At 44.3% G+C, this 19,092-nt stretch overlaps 1 protein-coding gene across 3 annotated transcripts in view; it reads left to right on the forward strand.

The window, feature by feature from the left end:
- Positions 1–19,092, forward strand: part of kif2a (kinesin family member 2a) — a 230,361-nt gene that overhangs the window by 48,768 nt on the left and 162,501 nt on the right. For all 3 annotated transcript variants that reach the window (XM_068034057.1, XM_068034039.1, XM_068034047.1), the window contains exons 3-4: positions 14,920–15,039; positions 17,225–17,276. In XM_068034057.1, the coding sequence (XP_067890158.1) occupies positions 14,920–15,039; positions 17,225–17,276 (172 nt within the window). The remainder of the gene's footprint in view (positions 1–14,919; positions 15,040–17,224; positions 17,277–19,092) is intronic.

The following is a 19,092-nucleotide window of genomic DNA, read 5'->3' on the forward strand; positions in this document are numbered from 1 at the left end:
TGGAAACAATCTCTCAGTTTCTACCCTATCAAGCACTTTCAGAATTTTGTATGTCTCAATTAGATTGCCTCTCATTCTTCTAAACTCCAGAGAGTATAGGCCCAATTTACTCAGCCTCTCATCATAGGACAGCCCCCTCATCCCAGGGACCAATTTAGTAAATCTTCACTGCACTGCCTGCAGTGTAAATACATCCTTTCTTAAATTTTGAGACCAAAACTGCACACAGTATTCCAGGTGCGGTCTCACCAAAGTCCTGTACAATTTTAGCAAGACTTCTTTATTCCTGTACTCCAATCCCCTTGCAATAAAGGCCAACATGCCATTTGCCTTCCTAATAGCCTGCTGCACCTGCAGGCTAACTTTGTGCGTTCCTTCTACGAGTACCCCCAAATCTCACTGAACATCAATACTTACTAGTTTTACACTTTTAAAAAATATTCTGCTTTTCTATTTTTATGACCAAAGTGAACAACTTCACACTTCCCTACATTATACTCCATTTGCCATCTTGTTGCCCACTCACCTTTAACCAGAAGTGCATTTACATGTCACAAAACCTCAATGATTCTTCAATTCCCTATTGTAAAGAAATGGTTTGAATCTGCCTGCAGTTTCTTGCTCTGCCCACTGGATGTCACTAGAATGTTTACCTTCAGCATAGAATAGAATCATAGAAAGTTCACAGTACAGAAAGAAGCCACTTGGCCCATTGTGTCTGCGTAGGCTGAAAGGGGGAAAAAAAGCCACCCAGCCTAATCCCACTTTCCAGCACTTGGGCTGTAGCCCTGCAGGTTAAGGCACTTCAGGCGCACATCCAGGCACCTTTTTAAATGAGATGAGGTTTTCTGCCTCTACCACCCTTTCAGGCAGTGAGTTTCAGACCCCCACCACACTCTGGGTGAAAAGTTTTTTTTTTCTTCTCCCCTCGAATCCTTCTATCAATCACTTTAAATCTATGTCCCGAAGTCACTGATGCTTTTGCTAAGGTAAACAGGCCCTTCCCATCCACTCTATCCAGCCCCTCAAAATTTTGTACATTTCAATCAGCTCTCCCTTCAGCCTTCTCTGTTCCAAGGAGGAAAAACCCCAGCCTATCCAATCTTCCCTCATAGCTGCAATTTTCCAGTCCTAGCAACGTCCTCGTAAATCTCCTCTGTACCCTCTCTAGTGCAATTACATCCTTTCTGTAATGAGGTGACCAGAACTGCACACAGTACTCAAGTTGTGGCCTAACTAATGTTTTATATAGTTCCAGCATAACCTCCCTGCTCTTATATTCTACACCCCAGCTAATAAAGGAATGGATTCCATATGCCTCCTTAATCACCTTGACCTGTCCTGCTACCTTCAGAGATCTGTGGACATACACTCCAAGGTCCCTCACTTCCTCTACACCTCTCAGTATCCTCCCATTTATTGTGCAAGTGGGTAACATGCTTTTTTCCAAAATTTAGAACTTTAAAATTGTATGATACAATTGAACATGTTTATAGTGATATGTCTATGTAGATATGTGACTTCATTGTGTAACTTTAAGAATCAAGTTTCTTTCCCAATTTACATGCAAAATTGCAATAACTATTATTAATACTTGAACGTAGTGTTTTTAGCTAACAAGATGTGTTACTGTATTAAATACTCAGGATTTATTTATCCTATGCCATTATTTTAAATAATACAAAATAGTTTTACATTTTTGGACAAGAACAGCAGTGTACAGTATCTCTTAACAAGAACAGTCAAGTTTTGTAAAAAGAAAACATCCCACTCCCCACAGAGCGAAGTTCAATTGAGGTAAACCATTTGGTTCAATTAGCTCAACATTCTATAGAAACTATTGGTTCTACAGCTTACCACAGTGTTCGTCCCTGAATCAGAGATCCCACTGTATGCAATTTAAGTACACAATGTAGACTGGCACTTTGCAGTGCTGAAGGAATGCTGCATTGTCAGTGCTGCTGTCTTTTGGGTGAGATACTGAACTAGGGTCCCTTCTGCTTGTTCAAGTGGACGTAAACGATCATATTTGAAGAAAAGCAGGGATTCTGCCAATATCCTGACATCACCAAAAACACATTAACTGGTCATTTATTTCATTGCTATTTGTGGAATCTTGCTTGTGCAAAAAGGCTGTCCTGTTTACTTAACAAGTGACTATTCTTTCAAATGCAGTTCATTGGCTGTGAAAGATTTGGAATGTCCCAAGTATGTGAAATGTATCAAATAAATGGAAGTTCTTTTGTGACACCCCCCCCCCCCCCCCCCACAAACCACCACAGTATCCATCGACCTCTTGAATGATCCCAGTGTTTTCACCACCCCCCCCGACCCTATCTGACTACCATTCTAGGCAGCATATCCTCTAATTTTTTGTGTACTGCACAGCAGATTCGTTTAGGTGCCGGGGCCCTTTTAAATTTGTTACATGTGGTAACTTAGAGACTGATTTGTGCTCTGCCTGCATGGGCACATTTGGGGTGTGGGTGCACAGTTTAGAGGGAACATTGATTCTAGATCTGAATCACTTTTTCCATAAATTGCTGTATGTCCTGACTTTCTCTTTTTACTAGTTTGTGCCAATGCCCCTTTTGTGTCAGATATATCTTTAGGACTTCCTACTCTCCTTTTAAGCCTGAAGTCAGTAATGTTCTAACCTCAACTCAATGATTAGCGTGGAGTCTCAAAGGTATCTGATGGTGATTTGAGCAGTTAATAGCTTTATGAGGGGGAGGAGTCCTCACTGCCATTCTCCTCTTTGTGACCTGATTGTAATCTGATCTATTAAATTAAGTATCACCGTGCTGCTGATCACTTGGTCATTGGTCTGGTATTCCTCAAAGTCCTTCACGCAAGTCAAATAACTCCTTAATTTACTCCAAGACGTATTTGGGGTTGGAAACATCAACACCTAGTTTCTCTGGCTCCATGGCAATCCTGTAGAAGCCCTCTTTAACCAGGAATTGGCGACAATCTGCCATAACTTGGCACCAGACAATATCAAGAAGGTCTACCGCTATCTTGAGGTCCATTTGTGCTGCTTGATCAACATTGTTTTGTTGATGTTGCAGTTGAAATGGGTGTGAAGCCTTGCAAGATTGCAACTTCAAAATAAAATTGGGTGGGAGGAAAAGATGATGTGTGCTACAAAGGGCAGACATCTCATGAGGACGTGCAGCACAACTATCAAGTAGGAGAATAATTTGACACCTTTGTTCCTGTGTACCTTGTCCCGGTATTTCACCCAGGCTTTGAACAGGACCAAGATGATTCACATTGTAAAATGCAAGAAGCTGCTGCACAGAATTAAACAAAGGAACAGGAGTAGGTCATTCAGCCTGTTGAGCCTGCTCCGCCATTCAATTAGATCATGGCTGATCATCTACCTCAACGCCACTTTCCCACACTATCTCCATATCCCTTGATGTCATTTGTCTCCAAAAATCTTATCGATTTCTGTCTTGAACATGCTCAGTGATTGAGCTTCCACAGCCCTCTGGGGTAGAGAATTCCAAAGATTCACCACCCTCTGAGTGAAGAAATTCCTCCTTATCTCTGTCTTAAATGGCCTATCCCTTATTCGGAGATTATGTCCCCTGGTTCTAGACTCTACAGCCAGGGAAAACATCCTGTCTACATCCACCTGTCATGCCCTGTAAGACTTTAGGGAGTTTCAATGAGAACGTCTCTCATTCTTCAAAATTCTAGAGAGTACAAGCCTAGTTTCCTCAATCTCTCCTCATACGACAATCCCGCCATCCCAGAGATTAGTCTGGTGAACCTCCGTTGTACTCCCTTTATGGCAAGTATATCCTCCTTTAAATAAGGAGCCCAAAACTGTACCCAATACTACAGGTGCAGTCTCACCAAGGCTCTATAGAATTGCAGCAAGACATCTCCACTTCTGTACTCCAATCCCCTTGTGATGAAGGCCAACATACCATTTGTCTTCCTAATTGCTTGCTGCACCTGCATGCTAGCTTTTAGTGACTCATGAACATGGACACCCACATCCCTTTGGACACCAGCACTTTGCAATGTCTCACCATTTAAGAAATATTCTGTCTTTCTGTTTTTTTCGACCAAAGTTGATAACTATTCACATTATATTCCATCTGCCATGTTCTTGCCCATTCATTTAGGCCGTCCTAGTCCACTTGAAGCCTTCTTGCATCTTCCTCACAACTCTCATTCCCACCTAGTTTTGGGTCATCAGCAAATTTGGAAATATTACAGTTGGTCCCCACATCCAAATCATTTATATAGATTGTGAACAGCTGTGGCCCAAGCACTGATCCTAGTGGTACCCTACTGGTAACAGCCTGCCATCCTGAGAATGACCCGCTTATTCCTACTCTATGCTTTCTGTCTGTTAACCAACTCTCAGTCCAACTCTCAATCCATACTAGTATATTACCCCCGATCCCATATGCTCTAATTTTGTTTACCAACCTCCTGTGTGGGACCTTTTATCCAACGCCTTCTGAAAACCCAAATACACCACATCCACCGGTTGGTTCTCCTTTATCTATGCTACAAGTAACATCCTCAAAAAAGCTCCCAACAAGTTTCTCAAACATGATTTCACTTTCATAAATCCATGTTGCCTCTGTCCAATTTTGCCATTATTTTCTAAGTGTCCAGTTATCTCATCCTTTGTAGTAGATTCTAACATTTTCCCTACTACTGACGTCAAACTAACAAGTCTGTAGTTCTCCATTCTCCCTCCCTTCTTAAATAGTGGGGTTACATTTGATACTTTCCAGTCTGCAGGAATCTTTCCCAAATCTACAGAATTTTGAAAGATAACCAATGCATCCAATATCTATATAGCCACCTCATTCAACACTGAGATGTAGCTCGTCTGGTCCAGGGAATTTTTTTTTTCGTTCATGGGATGTGGGTGTCGCTGGCTTGGCCAGCATTTATTGCCCATCTCTAATTGCCCTTGAGAAGGTGGTGTTGAGCTGCCTTCTTGACTGCTACGGTCTTTGAGTTGTAGGTACACCCACAGTGCTATTAGGAAGGGAGTTCCAGGATTTTGACCCCGTGACAGTGGAGGAATGGCGATATACTTCCAAGTCAGGATGGTGTGTGGTTTGGAGGGGAACTTGCAGGTGGTGGTGGTCCCATGCATCTGCAATCAACCTTAAATCCATTTAACTTTTGAAGTTCTTTACTAATACTAGTTTCTTTCAGTTCCTCAGTTTCACAAGTCCCTTGATTGCCTCGTATTTCTGGGAGATTTTGTGTATCTTCTTTCGTGAAGACAGATACAAAGTAATTGTTTAGTTTCTCTGCCATATCCCTCTATAAATTCTCCTGTCTCCACCTGTAGTGGGCCTGCATTTGTCCTAGCTCATCCTTTCCTTTTCATATACCTAAAGAAGTTTTTACAGTCTGCCTTTATGTTTCTCGCTAGCTTGATATTCTCTTTTCGTTTTTCTTTTAAATGTGTTTTTTCTTTTAAGTGAAGGGTATGATCTTGGTCTTGCCATTCATGCTCTTACCTGCCATCTATGTGTCTTTCCAGAGAAGTTTAAGATCTTAGTTTGACAGCAAATGACAAAGGAGGTCTCTGGTTTAAAAATGTTATGAATGGTATTCTGGCTGGTGAGAGAGAATACCTTTCAGAGTTCTGACGAGAGGTCATCGACCTGAAACATTAACTGCTTCTCTTTCCACAGACATGACTTGCTGAGCATTTCCAGCATTTTCTGTTTTTGTTTCAGATTTGCAGCATCCACAATATTCTGCTTCTGTTTTGATGCTTTCATACCTGATAACATGTAGGTCTATGGCATCTGCTTCACTGCACATCTCTCAATGCAAAGCTGTTGGAAAGGAGTTCTTCACTAGAATTGGGCTGTTGAATGGCAAATTTTGTCTGATACCTTTCAAATCCACTGCAACAACATCTCCAACATCTTTGTGAATGAACTGCTCTATCTGCTTTTGCTTTCAAGCTTCTTAGAGCACTTGTGCTTATCTATACTCTGGCTCTCGAGCAGCTTCGAGAGACAAAGTGAAGGTGTTAAATAGCTATTGCAAAATCTCCCATTTTCTTTCTCACATAACATTCTATTTACTGTCTTGGCAACATCTGTAATTTTTTTTATTCATTCATGGGATGTGGGCGTCACTGGCCAGGCCAGCATTTATTGCCTATCCCTAATTGCCCTTGAGAAGGTGGTGGTGAGCTGCCTTCTTGAACTGCTGCAGTCCATGTGGGGTAGGTACACCCACAGTGCTGTTAGGAAGGGAGTTCCAGGATTTTGACCCAGTGACAGTGAAGGAACCGCGATATAATTCCAAGTCAGGATGGTGTGTGACTTGCAGGTGGTGGTGTTCCCAAGCATTTGCTGCCCTTGTCCTTCTAGTTGGTAGAGGTCATGGGTTTGGAAGGTGCTGTCTAAGGACCCTTGGTGCGTTGCTGCAGTGCATCTTGTAGATGGTATACACTGCTGCCACTGTGCGTTGGTGGAGGGAGTGAATGTTTGTAGATGGGGTGCCAGACAAGTGGGTTGCTTTGTCCTGGATGGTGTCGAGCTTCTTGGGTGTTGTTGGAGCTGCACCGATCCAGGCAAGTGGAGAGTATTCCATCACACTCCTGACTTGTGCCTTGTAGATGGTGGACAGGCTTTGGGGAGTCAGAAGGTGTGTTACTCACCGCAGGATTCCTAGCCTCTGACCTGCTCTTGTAGTCACGGTATTTATATGGCTATTCCAGTTCAGTTTCTGGTCAATGGTAGCCCCTAGGATGTTGATAGTGGGGGAATTCAGCTATGGTAATGCCATTGAATGTCAAGGGGAGATGGTTAGATTCTCTCTTGTTGGAGATGGTTATTGCCTGGCACTTGTGTGACGCAAATGTTACTTGCCACTTATCAGCCCAAGCCTGGATATTGTCCAAGTCTTGCTGCATTTCTACACAGAGTGCTTCAGTACCTGAGGAGTCACGAGTGGTGCTGAACATTGTGCAATCATCAGCGAACATTCCCACTTCTGACCTTATGATTGAAGGAAGGTCATTGATGAAGCAGCTGAAGATGGTTGGGCCTAGGACACTACCCTGAGGAACTCCTGCAGTGATGTTCTAGAGCTCAGATGATTGACCTCCAACAACCACAACCATCTTCCTTTGCGCTAGGTATGACTCCAGCCAGCAGAGGGTTTTCCCCCTGATTCCCATTGACCTCAGTTTTGCTAGGGCTCCTTGATGCCATACTCGGTCAAATGCTGCCTCGATATCAAGGGCAGTCACTCTCACCTCCCCTCTTGAGTTCAGCTCTTTTGTTCTTGTTTGAACCAAGGCTGTAATGAGGTCAGGAGCTGAGTGGCCCTGGTGGAACCCAAAAAGAGCGTCACTGAGCAGGTTATTGCTAAACAAGTGCCGGTTGATGACACCTTCCATCACTTTACTGATGATTGAGACTAGGCTGATGGGGCGGTAATTGGCTGGTTTGGACTTGTCCTGCTTTTTGTGTACAGAACATACCTGGGCAATTTTCCACATTTCAGGGTAGATGCCAGTGTTGTAGCTGTACTGGAACAGCTTGGCTCGGGGTGCGGCAAGTTCTGGAGCACAGGTTTTCGGTACTATTGCCATAATATTGTCAGGGCGTAATATTGTGCAACAGCCCCGACAAACAAATTTCTCTGCAGCACCTGTGGAAGAGCCTGTCACTCCAGAATTGGCCTTTATAGCCACTCCAGGCGCTGCTTCACAAACCACTGACCACCTCCAGGCGCATATCCATTGTCTCTCGAGATAAGGAGGCCCAAAAAAGAAAAAAAAGAAAAAAAAAAGATTGTCAGGGTCCATAGCCTTTGCAGTATCCAGTGCCTTCAGTCGTTTCTTGATATCACGCGGAGTGAATCGAATTGGCTGAAGTCTGGCATCTGTGATGCTGGGGACTTCAAGAGGAAGCCGAGATGGATCATCAACTTGGCACTTCTGGCTGAAGATTGTTGCAAATGCTTCAGCCTTATCTTTCGCACTGATGTGCTGGGCTCCCCCATCATTAAGATGGGGATATTTGTGGAGCCACCTCCTCCAGTTAGTTGTTTAACTGTCCACCACCATTCACGACTGGATGTGGCAAGACTGCAGAGCTTAGACCTGATCCGTTGGTTTTGGGATTGCTTAGCTCTGTCTATCGCGTGCTGCTTACGCAGTTTGGCATGCAGATAGTCCTGTGTTGTAGCTTCACCAGGTTGACACCTCATTTTGAGGTATGCGTGGTGCTGCTCCTGGCATGCTCTCCTGCACTCTTCACTGAACCAGATTAAGATCACAGAATTGCGTATCCATTCAATAAGCAGCACATAGGAATATGGGAAATAGCAGGAGTCAGCTAGATCATGCTGATCTTCTACCTCAATGCCATTTTTCCCCCAAGTAGTTAGGTGAAAATTTGCGACAACTGCTTGCATTTATATGGCACCTTTAACATAGTAACACGTCCCATGGCACTTCACAGGGGTGTTAACAAGCAAAATCTGACACCAAGCCCCATAAGGAAATATTAGGACAAGTGACTCAAAGCTGGTCAAAAAAGTAGGTTTTAAGGAGTGTCTTCAAAGAGGAAAAAGAAATAGGCAGAGATGTTCAGGAAAGAAATCCGAGGCTTAAGGCCTGGCAGCTGAAAGCACAGGGGCCAATGCTGGCACGATTAAAATCCGTAACACCCAAAAGCCAGAATTAGAGGAGTACAGACATCGCGGAGGGTTGTAGGGCTGAAGGAGGTAACAAAGATAGGGAGGGGCGAGCCAATCGAGGGATTTTAAAACAAGGATGAGAATATTAAAATCAAGGAGACATTGTATGTCAGTAAGGTCAGCAGTGATGGGTCAACAGGGCTTCGTGCGAGCAAGGATACAGGGTTTTGGACAAATTCAAGGTTATGGAAGGCTGCAGCAAAGTATTGGAATAGTTAAGTCCGGGGCAACAAAGACGTAGATAAAGGCTCAGCAGATGAGCTAAGGCAGGTACGGAGATGGGCGATGCTACAGAGGTAGAAGTAGGTGGTCTTGGTGACTGAGAAGATATGGGATCTGAAGTTGTTCTCAGCGTCAAATAGTACCCCGAACTTGCAAACGGTCTGGTTCAGATTAGAGAGTGACCAGGGAGAGGGATAGAGGCCAGAATTTTACCCTAGGCGGACGGGGGCGGCCACCGACTGAAATGCTTCTGCCTCGCCTGGGGATCCACATGTATTTTGCAGGTCCCCAGGCTTCAATTGGTGTGAGATGGGACTTCCACCTGCTTGAGATAGAAAGTCCGGCCGAATGGAGCTGCTGGCCAATCAGCGGGCTGGCAGCTCTTAGTCCCAGGAACGGTGGCCATTGCTGGGACTGCAGCCCAACATGAAGTCAAAATGCCTGGGAGCGGGAAGGGAGGTAAGTTTTGGTTGCCTTGCTGGGTAATCGGTCAGGCCCTGGCGAGGCAAGGGTGGTAGTTTTGGGGGGGGGAAGTGGGACGTGTTGCGTCTTAGGGGTGGTTGGGGTACTGGGGGCGGTCCTCCATCGGGCACAGGGCTCCAGTATGCCCGCTTGCTACGTGTAAATTCCGTGTGGAAGTGGGCGAAGACCGTTAAGTGGCTACTTAAGGGCCTTGATTGGCCTGGGTTGGGCAGGCAGTTTTTCGCCGCCGCCGCCCTGCATAAAGTGGCAGCAGAGGTGGGAGTGGGTCAGGAAGGTCTCCCGGTGCCTCCCACTCCATTTTACACACCCCCTCCCGCCAGCATTCTGCTGGTCGGGGTGGCTTAAAATTCCGGCCAGAGCCTGTGGGTAGGGAACAGAGAATGTGACTGGCACTGGATACAGTAGTTTTGGTCTTCCTAAAGTTTAGTTTGAGGAAATTACTGCTCATCCTAGCAAATCGGAGATGGTGGGAGGTGTTGGGAAAGAGCAGTGAGGTAGAGTTTGGTCATCAGAGTACATATGGAACCTGATGTGTTTTCGGATGATGTTGCTGAGGTGAGAAATAGAAGGGGGTCAAGGATTGATTCTTGTGGGACTCGAGAGGTAACAATGCAGGCATGGGAAGCAAAGACATTGCAGTTGATTCTCCAGCAATGATTATATAAATGAAAATTAAACTAGGCGAGGGCTTTCCCACCCAAGTGACCAAGGAGGAGAGGCACTGGAGGAGGAAGGCACGCTCAGTCATGTGAAATGAGTGTGAGCTGCAGACAGTTAAAGAAAAATGAGGGTTAGTTTACCACAGTCAGTCACATAGGATATCATTTACGACTTTGATAAGGGCCATTTGAATGCTATGGTAGGGGTGGAAAACTGATCAGAGGGCTTCAAACATGGAGTTGCAGGAAAGATGGGCAAGGAAGTGGGAGCCGGCAAGACATTCAAGGACGTTGTAGAGGAGAGGGAGGTTGGAGATGCAGTGGTAATTTGTAAGGACAGAGGGGTCGAGGGTGGGTTTTTTGAGTAGGGGGTGATGATGGCAGACTTGAAGGGGAGAGGGGAAGCAGTACATGAGGAGTTAACAATATCGGGAAAGAATATTGGCTGTCCACAGTTTGGTGGGAATAGATTTGAGGGAGTAGGAGGTAGGTTTCATGAGCATGATTATCTCGAAGGGTACGAGAGGAAATATCAGACATCAAAGTGTTTCTTGATTATTGTCAGAAAACAGCTTTAAGTGAGTACTGTAGTCTAGGTTATGGTCTGAACGAGCAGCCTGCAGGTTGAGTTCAAGGAAAGGATCGAGAACGAGAGGGCAGAGATTTGAAGTATTTGATAAGAGAAGCAAACGTGATATAAGGAAAAACTCTTTCATGCAGGGAGTGGTGAAGGTCTGGAATGTACTGTCTAAGAGTGTGGTGGAGGCAGGTTCAACTGAAGCATTTAAAAGGGAATTAGACTGTTATATGTAAAGGAAAAATGTGCAGGGTTACAGGGAAAAGGCGGGGGAATGGAAATGAGTGGATTACTCTTTCAGAGAGCTGGTGCAGACATGATGGGCTGAATGGCTTCCTTCTGCACTGTAACAATTCTATGAAATCGCACCATAGAAAGTTGCGAGATAAAATTAACTAAATTTAGTGATTTTGTGAGGAAACGCCAAGAAAAAGTGCATTAAAGCATTTGCATGGTCATAAAGGGGAACTTAGTACCTCATCGTGTCTGGCCTGCCCCAACTATATTCTCTCTGAAGTGGTGTAGAAAACCACAAATTTGTTTCCTAGTTCCTGTGCTAATTCATTGAAGAGTGCAGGAGGGCATGCTAGGAGCAGCACCAGCCATACCTAAAAATAAGGTGTCAGCCTGGTGAAGCTACAACGCAGGACTACTTGCATGCCAAACAGCGGAAGCAGTATGCAATAGATAGGGCTAAGAAATCCCACAACCAACGGATCAGACCTAAGCTTTGCAGTCCTGCCACATCCAGTCGTGATTGGTGGTGGACAGTTAAACAACTGACAGGAGGAGGAGACTTCACAAATATCCCCATACTCAATGATGGGGGAGCCCAGCACATCAGTGCAAAAGGATGCATTTGCATTCATCTTCAGCCAGAAGTGCCGAGCAGATGATCCTTCTTGGCCTCCTCCTGAGCTCCTCAACATCACAGATGCCAATCTTCAGTCAATCTGATTTACTCCACGTGATATCAAGAAATGACTGAAGGCGCTGTATACTACAAAAGCTATGGGCTCTGACAACATTCTGGCAATAGTACTGAAGACTTGTGCTCCAGAACTAGCCCCACACCTAGCCAAGCTGTTCCAGTACAGCAGCAACACTGGCATCTACCTGGCAATGTGTAAAATTGCCCAGGTATGTCCTGCACACAGAAAGGATAAATCCAACCCAACCAATTACCACCTCCTCAGTCTACTCTTGATCATCAAAGTGATGGAAGGGGTCATCGTCATTGCGATCTAGCAGCACTTGCTTCACAATAACCTGCTCGCTGACGCTCAGTTTGGGTTCCGCTAGGACCGCTCGGCTCCTCACCTCATTACAGTCTTGGTCCAAACATGGACAAAAGAGCTAACTCCAGTGGTGAGGTGAGAGTGACTGCCCTTAAGATCAAGGCAGCATTTGACCGAGTGTGGCATCAAGGAGCTCTAGCAAAACTGGAGTCAAAGGGAATTGGGGAAAGATCTCCGCTGGTTGGAGTCATATCTAGCACAAAGGAAGATGATGGCAACACAGGTAGACAGGGTGGTGAAGAAGGCGTATGGCATGCTTGCCTTCATCGGCTGAGGCATTGAGTACAAAAGTTGGGACGTTATGTTACAATTGTACATAACGTTGGTTAGGCAGCATTTGGAGTACTGTGTGCAGTTCTGATCACAACACTACAGGAAAGATGTGATTAAGCTAGAGAGGATGCAGAAAAGATTCACAAGGATGTTGCCTGGTTTGGAGGGCTTGAGTTATAAAGAGAGATTGGATAGGCTAGGTCTGTTTTCCCTGTAGCGAAGGAGGCTATGGGGGGACATGATAGCGGTATATAAAATTATGAGCGGCGTAGATAGGGTAGATAGCCAGAGTGTGTTTCCCATGGTAGGGGTGACTGAAACTAGAGGGCATAGATTTAAGGTGCGAGGGAGGAGGTTTTAAAGGGGATCAAAGGGGTAAATTTTTCACTCCAAGAATAGTGGGTATCTGGAATGAGCTACCAGAGGAGGTGGTGGAGGCAGGAACAGTAGCGACATTTAAGAGGCATCTGGACAGGTACTTGAATGAACAAGGCATAGAGGGATATGGAATTAATGCAGGCAGATGGGATTAGTAGAGATGGGCGTTATGGTCGGCATGGATGCGGTGGGCCGAAGGGTCTGTTTCTATGCTGTACAACTCTCTGACTCTATGATTGTGGTTGTTGGAGGTCAATCATCAGTCCCAGGACACACATGCAGGAGTTCCTCAGGGTAGTGTCCTAGGCCCAGCCATCTTCAGCTGCTTCCTCAATGACCTTCCCTCCATCATAAGGTCAGAAGTGGGGATGTGCACTACTGATTGCGCAATGTTCAGCACCATTCGCAATTCCTCATACTGAAGCAGCCCATGTCCATATGCAGCAAGACCTGGACAACATCCTACCTTTGGCTGATAAGTGGCAAGTAACATTCCCATTACACAAGTGCCAGACAATGACCATCTCAAACAAGAGAAAATCTAATCAGCTCCCCTTGACGTTCAATGGCATTACCATCGCTGAATCCCCCACTATCAACAACTTTGGGATCACCACTGACCAGAAATTGAACTGGACCCGCCACATACATGCTGTGGCTACAAGAGCAGGTCAGAGGCTAGGAATCCTGCGGCGAGTAACTCGCCTATCTCCCCAATGCCTGTCCACCATCTACAAGGCACATGTCAGGAGTGTGATGGAATACTCTCCACTTACCTGAATGGGTACAGCGCCAACAACACTCAAGAAGCCCGAAACCATCCAGGACAAAGCAGTCCGCTTGATTGCCACCCTATCCGCCACCTTCAACATTCACTCCCTTCACATCGGCGCACAGTGGCAGCAGTGTGTACCAGATAGAAGATGCACTGCAGTAACTCGCCAAGGCTTCTTCGACAGCACCTTCCAAACCCGGGACCTCTACCACCTCAAAGGACAAGGGCAGCAGATGCATAGGAACACCACCACCTCCAAGCAACATGCCATCCTGACTTGGAACTATATTGCCATTCCTTCATTGTTGCTGGGTCTAAATCCTGGAACTCCCTTCGTGACAGTACTATTGGTGTGCCTACACCCCAAGGACTGCAACAGTTCAAGAAGGCAGCTCACTACCACCTTCTCGAGGGCAATTCGGGATGGGCAATAAATGCTGACCTAGCCAGCGACGCCCGCATCCCTTGAACGAATTTTTAAGAAAATTGTTGTCTACATTTGCTATGTACATTAACATAACTATCTAAAATGTTCATATCCTTTTGAATCTGGTTGTATTGTAGCTGCACATAGCCTAAAATTTTTAAAGTATCAATCAATGGCAGGATCCCCAAAGACACATTGTACAGCGAGCTCGCCACTGGTATCAGACCCACTGGCCGTCCATGTCTCCGCTTTAAAGACGTCTGCAAACGCGACATGAAGTCCTGTGACATTGATCACAAGTCGTGGGAGTCATTTGCCAGCGATCGCCAGAGCTGGCGGGCAGCCATAAAGGCGGGGCTAAAGTGTGGCGAGTTGAAGAGACTTAGCAGTTGGCAGGAAAAAAGACAGAAGCGCAAGGGGAGAGCCAACTGTGTAACAGCCCCGACAAACAAATTTTTCTGCAGCACCTGTGGAAGAGTCTGTCACTCTAGAATTGGCCTTTATAACCACTCCAGGCGCTGCTCCACAAACCACTGACCCCCTCCAGGCGCTGACCCATTGTCTCTCGAGACAAGGAGGCCAAAGAAGAAGAGAAGAAGAATCTTACCAACAAATATGAATTTCTGTTGTCTGAATAAAAACAATGTAAATCATTAAAAAAATGAACTTACTTGATTTCTTACCAATTTCCTCCCTGTGCTTTTCTGCAATGTTAAGTCACTTGCAGAAGTGCAGTTCCATGAGCACCGGTCGGCCTTAGTGAATCATCTAAGTGCAAGTTCTTTATGTAAGTCTAGCTATGAAGTGTCAGCAGATTATTCAACCATTTGTGGTAATCACAGCCTAACATCTTCTGGTTGAGTTTTCAGGATAACACACTGACCAGCTTCCTCCTTTCCCCTTCCTACTGCCATTGCAGCTGAGACCAGTTAATTCAGCACAAGTTAAGAATTGAACATGCAATCATCCAAGTTTGCATAATTTAGCTATCTGTTTCTTTAACTACTGGAGAAACAATATATAATTACTAGTTTTTAAATAATTAAAAAGCTGTTTGCATAACTCAAGATTTTTGTATTTATGTGTACAATTTTCCTAATTAATAGATTGACCTCGAAAGCGTTTTTGCACTTAACCCAGACCTTGCACCTGATGAAGAAATTGAGCCAAGTCCTGAAACACCTCCACCTCCAACACCTTCCATCAAAACCAACAAGATAGTCAAGGTCTGTTAATTCCTCAACAATATTTATATAGTTTATCTTATAGAAGCAATTATTCTTTACCCTCTACGTACATCGGGAGTAAACCTAGGTTATTGGTGGAGAGATATGTGATGGCCATTTTGATATTGAGGAGAGGCTCCTTTGACTTTCTCTTCCCTTTAATGTTTAATTGCTGCAGTTCTTTTCTCTCCATTGTTGGCAAGAGAGTGGCAGTTAAATAGTTTTTCACTTTTATTCCAGTTTAGTATGTGTATCCTCCTTCTGTTTGCTGTCTGTCAAAGATACAGTGTGTTCTAAATGCTCTTGGGCATTCAATTTACTCACACTTGAGAGATGTCTGCAGTGTTTCCTATCAAATTACAATATTAATTTGTGCCAGATCTCTTCCAGAACTTTCTAGCACCTAAGGAAAATTACTCCAGGACTTATTTTTAGGAACAGTTTTGGCATCAGGCAAGCCCCTGCCAGCACCAGTGAAGACCCAGCAGATGGATTTGTTTACACAGCAGTTGGAAACTCTCCCGTTGTGTTCATGTGCATTACAAATTTCTAATCCCTATTAGAATCATAGATACAGCACAGAAGGAGGCCATTCAACCCATCGTGCCTGTGCTAAATCTTTGAACCCACTCCCCTACCATTTTCCAATAACTTTTCATAATTTTCCTCTCCAAGTATTCACCCTATTCCCTTTTTGGAAGTTGTTATTGAATCCGCTTCCACCACAGTTTAAGGCAGTGCATTCCAGATCATCATAACTCTGCATAAAAATAAAAATGTTTCCTTATGTTGCCTCTGGTTCTTTTGCCTATTATTGTCCCCTCTGGTTACTAACCCTTATTTATTCCATCCAAATGGTTCATGATTTTGAACAGCTCTATAAAAATCTTCCTCCTTCACCTCTGCTCTAAGGAGAACAATCCTAACTTTTCTAATCTCTCCATGTGACTGAAATCCCACATCATTGCTACCATTCTAGTCAATCTCCTCTGCACCTTCCTGAAGTATGGTGCCCATAATTGGCACAATATTCTATACCTGAAACCTAACCAGTGATTTAGAAGTATTTAACATAACTGCCTTGCTTTTGTATTTTATGCTTCTTTAACAGCTTTTATCCACTTGTCCTGTCACCTTCACAGATTTGTGCATGTACACCCCTTTCCCCCCCCACCCCAGTCTCTCTCTTCCTGGACCCCTTTTAAAATTGTACCATTTAATTTACATTATCTCTTCTCATTCTCGTACCAAATTATGGTTGCCCATTTCACTACTCTGTCCTCCTGAAGATCGTCACAAGGCTCCTCACTGGTTACTGCATTTTCAAGTTTTGTGTCATCTGCAAACTTTGAAATTAGACCCTATACACCCAAGTCCAGGTTGTTAATATAATACCGACCCCTGAAGGACACCACTGAAAATCAACTGTTTGCTACTCTGCACTCTGTGTCAACAAATTGTTTATCCATGCTGCTACTGCCCTTTTAATCTATTCCTATTATGTTACATTTTATCAAGTAACTTTTGAAAGTCCATATACACAACATCAACTGCACAATCTTAATCAATCTTTCCATCATTTTTTCTCTCGCCACCCTCCCCCCCCTCCCCCCATCACTCCTGCCAACCAATACTGCGCAGTAGTAATACAGCTCTTGTCCAGATGCGACTTCAACTTGTCCTTTATCCCTCTGTTAACTTCTCCTCTTCAGAGCATCTCACCTTCGACTATCCCTCCCTTTATCAAGATCTTCATTGGTTTGCACTCTTCAAAGTCCTTGGCACCCTCTCCCAAAAATCAATTCCTTTATCCTCATTTACCCTTTTCACAGAAACACTCCTCCATCCTTAACACTTAAATACCCTGCCATCTCTTTCAACTCCTCTTCAGTCCTGTCTTCGTCACCTTCACCTTGTGCATAAATTCCCACAGCCACTCCTTGAAACTCACTAATGTGGGCTTCAACACTTTTTTTAAAGTTTTCAAGCACCATGTCTGACCATTTCTCTATCTCCCTCACCATCTATATCTCTTGTATGATACTCCATCATCATCAGTTCCATCACTGGAAGAAACTGCTACCGCGAACATGACTTCTTGGAAACAGTAGGCTTGGTGGCCTGAGCTGCAGCCTTTTATCTTTAACTTGTAAAATTATGACACTGCTTGTGTTTTCTTTTAAAGAATCGCCGAACTGTGGCTGCTAAGAATGAAACTCCTGCCAAAGATAACCGAGGTAATTTTTAACTGGAATAATGGTGCATTTTTCCATTGTTTTAATTACATGTAAGTAATAGTCATGCCAATGGCTAATTGTGAAAATGTCTGATCTCTGGCTTTGTTTTTTTATTGATCCTTGACCTATGCAACCAGTGATTACATTTCACAGCCATTTAAATGTGTGGAAATCAAGTTGGCCATTTTCAGACATGGTATTGTGCTTATCTAGATTCAAGTCTTTTTCTTTGAGGGATAAGTATTGGCTAGGACAATTAACATCACAAAAGCAGATTATTTGGTCGTGATAACTTTGCTGTTTGTGGGAACTTGCTGTGTGCAAATTGACTGCTGTGTTTCCCATATGACTACACTTTAAAAGTACTTCATTAGCTGTAAAGTGCATTGAGACTGCCATTGGCTTAAAAGGGCTTGTAGCAATGCAATTTTTAAAAATCTTATTTTAGATTGAATTTTTTTTAAAATGGCTTTCACGGATGTGTGTGTTGCTGGCAAAGCCAACATTTATTGCCCATCCCTCATTGCCCTAGCGAAGTGGGTGGTGAGCTGTCTACTTGAGCCACTGCAATACATGTGACATAGGTACATTAACCGTGCTGTTAGGGAGGCAGTTCCAGGATTTTGACCCATTAAGAGTGAAAGAACAGTGATATAGTTCCAAGTCAGGAGGGGAACTTGCAGATGGTGTTCCCATGCATCTGCTGCCGTTGTTCTTCTAGTTGGTAGAGGTTGTGGGATAAGGTGCTGTTGACGGAGCCTTGGTGAGTTGCTGTAGTGTATCTTGTATTTGGTACACACTGCTGCCACTGTGCGCTGGTAGTAGAGGAAGTGAATGTTGGAGGTGATGGATGGGATGCCAATCAAGTGGGCTGTTTTGTCTTGGCTGGTGTCAAGTTTCTTGAGTGTTGGAGCTGCATCCATCCAAGCAAGTGGAGAATATTCCATCACACTCCTGACTTGCGCCTTGTAGATGGTGGACAGGCTTTGGGAAGTCAGGAGATGTTACTTGCTGCAGAATTCCCAGCCTCTGGCTGTTGCAGCTACAGTATTTATTTGGCTGATCCACTTATGTTTCTGGTCAGTGGTAACCCCCCAGAACGTTGGGGATTTAGCGATGGTGATGCCGTTGAACATCAAGCGGAGATGGTTATTGGACATCTCTCTTATTGGACATAGTCATTGCTTGGCTCTTGCGTGGTCCGAATGTTACTTATCACTTATCGGCTCAAGCCTGGATATTGTCCAGGTCTTGCTGCATCAGGACATGGGCTGCTTCAGTATCTGAGGAGTTGCGAATGGTATTAAACACAGTGCAATCATCAGTGAGCATCCCCACCTCTGACCTTATGATTCAGGGTAGGTTATTGATGAAGCAGCTGAAGGTGGCTGTGGGGGGGAAACGTATGGTTAAGCATCTGTGGGGGGGAAACGCGTGGATAAGCGTGATCATTGTAACATAAGGTTTAGATTAGCAATGGAGAAGAGTAAGAAATAATCTAAAGTAGAAATTCTAAATTGGAAGAGGGCCAACTTCAATGGGATGAGCGGGGATCTAAATAAGGTAAAATGGAACCAAAGATTTGACAGGGAAAACTGGAACGGAACAATGGATGATCTTTTAAAGAGAAAATGTTTCATTCCAACAAGGGCAAAAGGTAAGGGAACCAAAGCCAGGGCTGCTTGGATGATGAGGGCGATGGAGAATATGATGAAACAAAAAAGACGGTGCATGATGCATGTCAGGTAAATTTTTCAAATGAGAAACAGGCCAAATACATTAAGTTGAGAGGGGAAGTGAAGAGGAAAATATGACT

This window comes from Heterodontus francisci, chromosome 1 (genome assembly GCF_036365525.1).
Source record: "Heterodontus francisci isolate sHetFra1 chromosome 1, sHetFra1.hap1, whole genome shotgun sequence".
Classification (NCBI taxonomy): Eukaryota; Metazoa; Chordata; class Chondrichthyes; order Heterodontiformes; family Heterodontidae; genus Heterodontus; species Heterodontus francisci.